The sequence below is a fragment of the Nelusetta ayraudi genome, unplaced genomic scaffold (genome assembly GCF_046127955.1).
Source record: "Nelusetta ayraudi isolate G7.1 ecotype Tasmania unplaced genomic scaffold, CSIRO-AGI_Nayr_v1 ptg000011l, whole genome shotgun sequence".
In the NCBI taxonomy this organism is placed as follows: domain Eukaryota; kingdom Metazoa; phylum Chordata; class Actinopteri; order Tetraodontiformes; family Monacanthidae; genus Nelusetta; species Nelusetta ayraudi.
In genome coordinates this window covers 10881754-10891512 of record NW_027466061.1, presented here as the reverse complement: position 1 = coordinate 10891512, position 9759 = coordinate 10881754, and the positions used below count along the sequence as shown (strand labels likewise).

Genomic DNA, 9759 nt, shown 5'->3' with positions numbered 1-9759 from the left:
GCCATCGTGTTTGTGAGCATGACCACTCCTGCCAGGTGGGGCAATCCCTGGTGGACGATCTCCATCACAGCTTGAAGCAGCATGAGTGGTCCCGACACTGCTATGCTGCCCTCTCACTGATCTGCAGCCCAATGGGGAGACAGAGATTCAATCCCACATGTGACAAGGTGCAGAGGGCCAGGGCAGGCTTCGAACCTCAGTCTCCCAGGCAATAGTCATGGGCGCTAATCATTCGGCCAGGTATTGTGACAGGATTGTCAACTGTCACATCTCTCCCTCTATTTTCACAAGCACGTCCTCGTGCTCCGCACAGGCTGCCACACATTAGGAATCCATGGACCCACTCCCAGTGCTACATGGATCCTGCCAACACAAGCTTGCCATAGAGACCCGATCACCCAGAAGATTGTGAAGATGGAGAGTGCTTCCACAGTGGCCATTGCCTCTTGTCCCCTGGGGACGGGCTGCTCTGTCCGGTCAGCCATCAGCAGACCATGACAGACAACATCTCGGCCTGATTGGCTTACATGTCTGTCAGTCAAAGTAGTGCTGTGAATATTTATGACACCATCTGTGATATGCACACCACAATGTCATAGCTTATTTTACAAACGTATTGTTGTATTGAGTACTCTATTATAGTACTCCTCCTTTCCACCATTGCCTATCAGTCCCCTCTAGCGGGGGAATAGTGGAATTTCACCTTCGGAAACGTGACGTTTTTTTCTGTTGGTTTTCCCCCTTTTGTCCCAAGGGTACCGCACTGCAGGGAAATGGGCGCCGCCATTACTCCAACCCCTTAACACAACACCGGAACTCAGGCATTTGGGTGCCTCTCCCTTTTGTCGCTTCCTCCGATGTGTCCTAGTTGAAATGACGACTTATTCCTAGGCGTTTTTTGCGCTCTATTTAATTGTGTATTCAACTGTTGTATTGATTTTGATTATTGTGTTTAAACTCGATGGTACATTCAATTACTGACTCAATTAGTCATCTATCTAATGAATAAAGAGCCGCAGTGCCGTAGGCCAAGTTGACAGGTTAGTTCTAGCGAATCAGATCTCCAGGCCACCCAGGCCATCCTGGACTACACACCCGGACCACTTTTCTCAGGGCATTCGTCTTTTGACTGATGGGCTTAACAATACGAAACACCGACAACATACACCTGTACCTACACAGGCAATAAAGCACATAACACAATTAGGCGCAAACAGAGGGTCTATGTGCTGATTTCCGCTACAGGGATAAAATAAGATAAAAATAAACGCCAGCAGGCCCACGGAGGACGCAGTTGCTGTCTGTCAGTTGCCCCTGACAACCACACCTTGTAGCGGTTGCTCGGGGCAACAGACATAAACATTAAAGCCCGCAGATGAAAGCCTGGAGAAGTACGTGAATTAAATAACAGACAGAAACTAAGGCAAAGTAGCAGCATTGGCAAAGAAGAGGTACTTAGAGGGGAAAAAACTAAAACAAATGCAAAACAGTGAAACTTAGAGTGAGTTTCTAAGAGGAAGAAATATCAAAACAAACTGAAGAAGAAGAAGAAGAAGAAGAAGAAGAAGAAGAAGAAGAAGAAGAAGAAGTGTATTCGGAAAACAACTCGTCGGAGATTTTTTCCCCACCCCCTTCAGATCGCCCTTTTCTCCACATTAGCGGTCGAGTAGCTCGCAAACATGCCGAGCATTTTCAAAACCGTGTTGAGTGAGATCGGCTGGGACAGCCGCTTCGTCATGCCCGACATCATCGACGAGAACAAGACTCTGTTTGCCGAGGTGAGTGGCTGTCATGGACCGACACGGTGGAGGGTCTGTGGGTATAATGAAGCTTAACATTAACTTTTTGACTGGAGTATATTGAATATTATGATGTAAGCTGTGAGAAATATGACATGTAAATATGTAAGTGATTATTACTCTCTTGATGTTTGCTTTTCTTTGCTTTGCATTCTTGGAAATTAATTAAAACACAAACACAACAATTTACACAGAAAGGTTCATTAAAAACTATACGGAGTTCTCTTGTTGATGCCCAGTTTTGTCAAAGCTTATACACAATCATAAACCAACTTATTGTCACTGATCCTCAAAGGTTAGACTCCTTAGTTAAAGCGTCCTTCAACATGCTTTATATTTCATACTGTTAACAGCCTGTCTCACCTTCTTAACGACAGCTTCATAAGCAGGAGTCAGAGTTGGTGGAGGTGGAAACTAAACTGGAACGAAACAAGGATGAGAAGCAGTACATGACCGAGATGCTCAAACACCTAAAGCAAGAGCTGGAGAACACTGAGGTGTGTGCCAGGGAATATACATGCAAAAACATTCTTCTGTGATGTTTTTAGAGAGTTGGACTGAACCTTCAGGGCCCCTCGATGCTCGTATGTTGCAGGCTCTGTGTCAGGCGATGGCCAGTGAGGAGGAGTCGGAGAAGCACCTGACGGCACTGGCGGCAAGGGAGGAAGGCCGCCTGACACAGGAAATTGCCAAAATGGAGAAGGACCACAAATATTTAAAGGGCAGATGGAGCGCTCACGAGGTCTGTCCGACACTTAAACAGTGCCAAACCACAGGAGGAGCCAGGATAGGCTGTGTTGATTCCAAAAAATAGTTACTTAAACTAAAAAAAGGATTTTATGCCTCTCAAGAAAAAACAAACACAAGGATTTAATGTGTTAATAATACATTTAGCTAGTCTATCCTTCTCTATCTAAAAAAACAAAAAACAAAACAGAACAATTTAAGTCCACAAAGTCAAGAATTAAAAATATCAAATGTTCACTGCATGGTTTCCACTGTTCAATAAATAAATCGTATTTATCTGACACATGCAATATAGTTCAATTATATGTGCTAGTATATGAGTAAAAGGTAAGGTCACTGTTGCTCAGGGTGAGGGAGGGAACAGGACATCCTCAACGAGGATGAGGTCTCTTCACTCTTTGTCCTATGGCCCTCCAGAATGAGATCATGAAGGCCAAGATGAAGCTGGAGGAGTTCAGGAACCAGATGAACTGGGAGCAGCAGACCATGGATGCCTTTCTACAGAAGTCCGAGTGCGAATACGAGGACACGATGGCCATGGCGAAGTACGCTCAGCAGGATGAGCGCAGGATCAAGGTAGTGGAGGAAAAATGAGTTGCTGCTGGTAAAGAGCCACGCTGGCCTTGAACCCCTGAAACTCTTCCTCCTGTCACAGCTTCTCACGCGGGCCATAGAGAAGAAGACAGCTGAGGCCCATGAAAAGCGCAGAGCCCTGGACAAGGAATTGATCGAGACTCAGTCTACACAGGTACAAGTATCAGCAGTTACAGCAGGACATCATGTATTGAGCCAGATGGCCTAGTGTTAGTGGTGTTGTTTAAAAAACATCACCATTAACAGCCTCTGGGAGCAAGCACAACAAATGTGCAGTTTCCTGTATACAGGCAAACAGTGGAGCTGAGTGTTCTGAAAGTTTTCAGCGAAAAGAATATTTGCACGTAGGCAGGGGATCAAATTGATTTAAGAGTATAATAATGAAATAATAATAACAATAATAATAATAATAATAATAATAATAATAATAATAATAATAATAATAATAATAATAATAATAATAAATCAGTTTCTTATTGAACCCAAAAGATCGCACTGGACAAAACCACAGAGAACCTGCAGCAGGGCCTCCTGGAGACACAGCTGCTCATCCGTCAGTGGGAGAACACCATCAGCCTCATGAAGCAACGGGACTACGACATCCAGCAGTGCACACTAGTATGAGTCATCTCACAAGTGAACACAAAAGAAGACCCCAACACAGACCAAATAGTGTTTCTGATGCACATACCCATGTTTCTACCATCCATCCAGCAACTTGCAGAAAGTAACCAAACCATCCGGGAGAGGACGAGCGCCACCAACGAGATGAAGCACCTGCTGGAGTCTCAGAAGAACAACAATAAGGAGACGAACAGGAAGATGACCATATCCAGGCAACAGGGTCTGAGGCTCTGGCGTGAATTGAAGGAGCAGGACAACAGCTGCAACACTCTGAAGAACGAGGTGAGTTTTTCTCCCGAGATATGTCCGATATGTCCCCTGAACAGAACTGACTCCGGGCCTGTCTGCTGCAGCTGGAGAGTTACAAAGCTTTGCGGGACAGAGCCACTGCAGACTTGGACGGCGCTACCAGCCGCCTGTCCAAAATGAAGAGAGACATTGAGGATAACAACAGGAAGTCAGTGGGAAAAGAAACCCCCAAAACACACAAGCAACAACAGTTGATAAAAGTAGCTGCTGGAGCATTGATGTGCACACTCTGTGTGTGTGTGTGTGTGTGTGTGTGTGTGTGTGTGTGTGTGTGCGCGCGTGTGTGTGTGTGTGTGTGTGTGTGTGTGTGTGTGCGTGTGCGCGTGTGTTTTTGCAGGCTGACTGAGGCCAGGGCCTACAATGCGGCTCTGGAGCAGAAGCTGGAGGCGGTGACCCAGAGCACCCTCAGCGAGGAAGAGAGAGCAGCGCAGATGGAGCAGATGCTCAAGGATGAGGAGCTCGCCATCAAAGTCAGTTCCAAAGAGACTGAAGTTGGGCATATCAGTCAACCTTTAACCACAAATTAACATCCTTGTAAGGTCATGGGTCATAAGGCTGCAGTGGATATTTAGAGTAAAATCAAAGTCCCTGTTGAGACAAATTGGACTGTTGAAGTTTAGAATGTCAACATGTTGACATAGTAGTAAGTAGGCAACTGGTAAATGTTCACTTTTGTAGGAAAGCTAAAAGGAAAACTTGTGGGGTTTTAAAAAAGGGAGCATGGTAATGAAATGGATGTTTTTACCACGTTATATCAACTTCACTCGCTACCCATTATACCCATCAGTTTACGAATGTTTACACGTTCACAGCAATACAAATTACAGTTTGATAATTCCCGCATCATGCTGGTTATCCCTGTTTTTTTGTGTGCATCTAGAACTTAGAGATGCAGCTGCAGCAGTGCAGAGAAGACCTCATCTCCCATAAAGAGGAGCTACTGAGCAACAAGACCAAGGACAAAGACACTACGGGGCAGATCTCCAGGAATAAATGGACGCTGAAGCACCTGGAAAACCAGCGGCAAAATCTGGAGAACGAGCTCATCAACCAGCAGAACACCATGAACGAGCAGGCACGTCGAGCAAAAAGCTGTCCAGAAATCCTGTGCCGACGGTGTGATGCTTAACTCCTGCCCTCCTCTCCCTTCCCCCCATCCAGGACAATCAAATCGCCACGCTGGGCAAAAAGCTGTCCCTGATGCAAGGCAACGACCACTCGCAGAACAAGATGATCATAGACCAGAAGATCGCTGACTTGACCAGTGTGCTGGAGCAGAAGAAGCAGGCGTCCAACACGCTCACCAAGACGCTGAAGGAGTTTGAGGTCAGTCCCGGCAGGCCGGTCACTGCGTCCGACGCTCTGGACCACTAAAATGAATAAACCCATCCGTCCGGTTTGTCACTGCCAGGACTGCATTCGCCATCTGAAGAAGAAGATGGACAAGTCTCTGGCTCAGAAGACAGACATGAGCAACAAGGTGGAGGAGCTCGTGCTGGTCTGCAATGCCAACGAGAAGGAGCTGAAGAAACTCCGCGCCAGTAAGCAGGTCAGCTGTCACGTCTGCCCACACTTTGATTTTTCTAAAACTCTAGTCTTTGAGATGACATGTGCACTGTAAGAGTAAAATTATGGATAATCAGAAGCTACGTTAACAACTGAAATACTGCTTTCTGGCATAATCTGCAATTTTTAAAGAGCATACGTTATTCACATACACATACGCATTCACATACAATATTACTTTTTCACTTTGTAGTTTTTATCACTTTTTTAATTCATTTTTAGCTCAGCCACAGACTGCTGACAGCACAATCAGGAGAAACGCAGCTGGAGGCAGTTTAGTGTCATCAAGAGGTTGACAGATATAAAGAAAGAAAAACATGAGCTGTGCTGCAAATTAAATTCACCAATATAAAGATCCAATGTAAAACTTTCAGGAAGCCTGACAGACAGTGTGTTTTGTTTTTTGTTTTGTTTTGTGCATTCTAAGGGTAAGAAAACTGCGAGTCTTGACTTATCAATGTATATGTAGGCAGTATGTTTAGCTTTTACCAACATAAAAGTCATACATCAAGCCAAATTCTACACATTGCACCTTTAAAATTGAAATTATAACCTGTACCTATATCTATATTAGTAATTATTTATTATTTATTATTTTATACCTGTGTGCCGCTATTGTGTGCCGCTATTTTATTTTATTTTTTATTTATCTGTATATATATATATAATATATATAATATGTATATTAGTAATTATTTATTATTTTATACCTGTGTGCTGCTATTTCTTTTAATCTGTGTGCTTAAATTTCTTTTTCCATTGGTGTGTGCTACTACTGCTGGAAGTGTTAATTTCCCTGAGGGAGCCATCCCAAAGGGATCAATAAAGTCTCTATCTATCTATCTATCTATCTATCTATCTATCTATCTATCTATCTATCTGGTGAATAATAGTTTCTGAGTCTTTCCACCTTTTTGGCAGCATCAAAATATGAAAAAAGTGATGATAAAAAAAGAGCAACACAAGTTATACAGCGGACTGGATTGGCAGGCATTTAATATCGATGAAATTATTCTGCCGATCATAAAATGATAAAAAATAGCCAATATGCCAGTCTGGTTCCATTTCTTGAAGCAGAATTAACTTCCAAACAAACTCATTTTTAAACTTGACATGCGTTCCACGACAGGACGACATGGTGGAGCACAACATCATGAAGATGGAGGTGAAGCGTATGAGGGACCTGCTGTACAACAAGGCCAACAGCGTGCTGTCCCTGGAGAAGAGGAAGCTGGAGCTGCAGAGCGCCAAGAAAGAGCGCGAGGACGAGGTCAAGGCGTGCAAGGACGAGCTGAGGAAGCAGTGCATGATCAGCGAGAACGAGAGGCTGAACCTCAGGTAGACAGCAGCGCCGCCGCCGCCGCCACTGCTGTCGTCCATGTAGCACCGCCGCCGGGCCATCCCGTCACGCACTCCGCCCTTCTCCCTCCCCTCCCAGCGTGGAAGTGAACGGGAAACTGTCCAGCATCGACATCATGAAGAAGCGCTTTGAGGTGCGGATGCTGTCCATGGAGGCTCCCGAGGGCGAGGAGGCCAAGTCGCAGGCCTACTTCATCACAAAGGTGACGAAGCGGCAGCCCAACGCGCCGCCTCTGTGCCACAGTCTGCCGCAGCGGACGACTCGTGTTCACGCTGCTCTTCTTTTTTCCTGTCAGACGGCGCAGCAGAAGGAGGAGCTCAAGCAGAAGGGCAGCGACCTGGACAAGCAGATAAAGAGGGTGGAGGGCGAGAACAGAGCCCTGGAGAACACCATCCTCATGTTCAACCACACCACCTCGTCCTTCCGCAAGTCCCTCAGGAAAGTCCAGGAGTCCAGTACGTGGCTGCAGTTTGACTGGTTTCAAAACTTCACCTTCAGCCCGACAGTCTTAACCTGTTCCTCTTATTTTTAAAGATGTGTTAACATAATCCAGTTGAAGTTGAGTTTTTTTCCCCCCCGTGCGGCCAAGACAGTGCCTGGCTTTATTCCTGGCTTTACATTAAATATGAAGTTCCCCAAACTGTTACAATCACAATATGGTACTATTTAAAATCCAAACCTGGTCGTCTGTTATAATCAGCGTTGATGGTGCAATTCCAACTGCATTGCTTCAGGTCCAGAGTACAAGCAGAAAGTGAAGCTGGAGGAGCAGCTGAGGACAGCTGAGGAAACGCTGAGGAACAAGAGAAAACAGATCCAAGAGCTGCAACAAGACATCCAGGTCGGTGCAACTAGCAGAGCACTTAAAGACCCAGTTTGTTGAGCTTCTGCGGTATCTAGTTGGAAGAATTGCATACTGCAAACAAAGTACGTTATGAATTTACCGCCATACTTCCTGTTCACCACCACTTGCTGTCTGTCCCAGGACATGCGCAGCACCTTGGAGTGCCTGCTGCAGGAGACGCACATGCAGCGGGAGCACATGAAGGGCAAACAGCTGGCCGTCGAAAAGCTTCGGGAAGAAATTGTCAGCCAGCAACAGAAAATCGATCGAGCCGCCCTGCAGGTTTGACTGGACTGCTGTTCAGCATTTTTTTTTTTAGCATAACCATTAACGTGTCTATTGTGCTCCATGTACAACAATGTTGGACACCAAGTTTCTGGAGTTTGCTTCATATTTGACCGTCAGCCATGTCTCATGTCTCCTAGTGCTCGAGGCTGATCGAAGAGGTCCGCTCGTCCAAGGGCTCCAGCACAGAGACGTTTGAGGAGCTGGACATAAAGCTGATTGAGCTGAAGGAATTCAACAAGAGCATCAACAGGATGCTACACGAGGTCATGAAGGACAGCCCCGAGCTGAGATCAGTGTCCGAGAGGCTTTTCCAGCAGGTCTGAAACCCCCCTCGGCCCCTCGGATCAAAGTGTTTCAATGCTAAATCTGGTGACGGATTTGTTGAATTCTGCGTTTGCCGTTCCTCAGGCCAACCTGTCTCTTCCATCGCCGGCCGCCACGAGCAGCCGCAGCACCAAGTTGAGCTCCAGCCGTAGCTCTGGCTCCATCAGGTCAGCCGACGCTGCCATGAGGTTCACCCGGCGAAGGGGAAACGGCAGTGGGTGGCACTAACGCTGCTCCGTCTATCTTGTCTTTTGCGCTGCAGGTCGTTTGCATCCTCGGCCAGCAGCACCCCCAGGCCGCCAGTGTCCCACACCCCAGTCACCACCGTCAAACTGGGCTTCGACCTGGCCGCGACCCCACCTACCCCGGTGGCCTCCCACCGCTCCAGCTCCTCCACCAGCAGCAACAGCAGGAAGCTGAGGAAGCTGTGAGAGGAGCCTGCATGAGCACGTGGCGGTAGAGTCGGTCGTTGTCTTCACACCTGACGTGACAGAACTAGTGTGATGTGCAACATACGCATGCCGGCAGTTCTACTTTTAAGTTTGTAGTTTCCTGGCTGACAGGATGAAATACCACTGGTTTTCTTACCCTGTGGCCCTGTGTTACATTCACTCTCTCCTCAGTCCTTTCCCCCACAAAACACTTTATTTTGCAGCTTTTCCATATAAAACAAACAACATAGAAACATAAATGTACAAAGTAGCAACCCCTCCCCGAAGGCCAGGCATCGGCAAACTACGGCCCCAGGGGGCCATATGCGGCCCGTTAAGCTTTTTAATTTGGCCCACCGAACTTGGAAGAAATTATCTCAATAGTAAGTAAGTCATGAAATAACTGCATTTCATCCATTTTTACAGTGTTTTAAGAGTCATTTCAATAATGAGATAAATACAGCAGGTCTGCAAAAAGAAACAGGGTTCTTTCTACTGTCTCTAGTTAGTGCTTGTCCTGGTCATTAATGTGTTCTTGTCATTCATCTGTTCTTGTCACCTGTGTAGTGCTATTAAATTACAGTTTTAATGCAATAAATAGATTTGCTGTTTAACAGGTTTTCAATTTAAAAATAGGATCAAGCTCAGATTAAAGGACAAAGACAAGATAAGGTGTAAGATTCTTTCTACTTGTAAGAATGATTCATGTCAATCGGGTGTTTCCTGATACTAATCCTGTGACATCAGAGCAAAACCATGGAACAGGTGAATGTTGGCCAGTCCAAAGGTTTTCTTGTTTTTTGTCTTAGAAACATCCCAATCTCAAAAAAACAAACTGCCTATAATTCTTGACAACTCCAACAACACTCTGCT

The 9759-nt window shown here is 45.9% G+C and overlaps 2 protein-coding genes and 1 long non-coding RNA gene across 3 annotated transcripts in view; 2 read left to right on the top strand and 1 right to left on the bottom strand.

Annotated features, from left to right (window-relative positions):
- Window positions 1-9759, bottom strand: part of eif4a2 (eukaryotic translation initiation factor 4A2) — an 83031-nt gene that overhangs the window by 12253 nt on the left and 61019 nt on the right. The gene's annotated exons all lie outside the window — the stretch shown is intronic.
- Window positions 86-1268, top strand: LOC142884900 (uncharacterized). The gene is made up of 3 exons (XR_012926218.1): window positions 86-208; window positions 292-728; window positions 822-1268. It is a non-coding gene; the product is annotated as an uncharacterized LOC142884900 (long non-coding RNA).
- On the top strand, window positions 1540-9115 carry ccdc39 (coiled-coil domain 39 molecular ruler complex subunit). Its single transcript, XM_076020880.1, has 20 exons — window positions 1540-1778; window positions 2177-2296; window positions 2395-2541; window positions 2964-3122; window positions 3202-3294; window positions 3630-3758; window positions 3855-4046; window positions 4118-4221; window positions 4411-4543; window positions 4954-5148; window positions 5235-5399; window positions 5485-5622; window positions 6769-6977; window positions 7078-7201; window positions 7295-7454; window positions 7734-7840; window positions 7985-8125; window positions 8269-8448; window positions 8540-8622; window positions 8718-9115. Exons 1-20 carry the CDS (start codon window positions 1680-1682, stop codon window positions 8884-8886), a joined length of 2847 nt encoding a protein of 948 aa, XP_075876995.1. The 5' UTR covers window positions 1540-1679; the 3' UTR covers window positions 8887-9115.

Excerpts from the sequence above, each read along its gene's own strand:
- ccdc39 (XM_076020880.1), top strand. The coding sequence starts at position 1,680 with ATGCCGAGCATTTTCAAAACCGTGTTGAGTGAGATCGGCTGGGACAGC. Across the intron at positions 3,759-3,854 it reads ACATCCAGCAGTGCACACTA|CAACTTGCAGAAAGTAACCA; the intron begins GTATGAGTCATC and ends CCATCCATCCAG. Across the intron at positions 7,841-7,984 it reads AGCTGCAACAAGACATCCAG|GACATGCGCAGCACCTTGGA; the intron begins GTCGGTGCAACT and ends TGTCTGTCCCAG.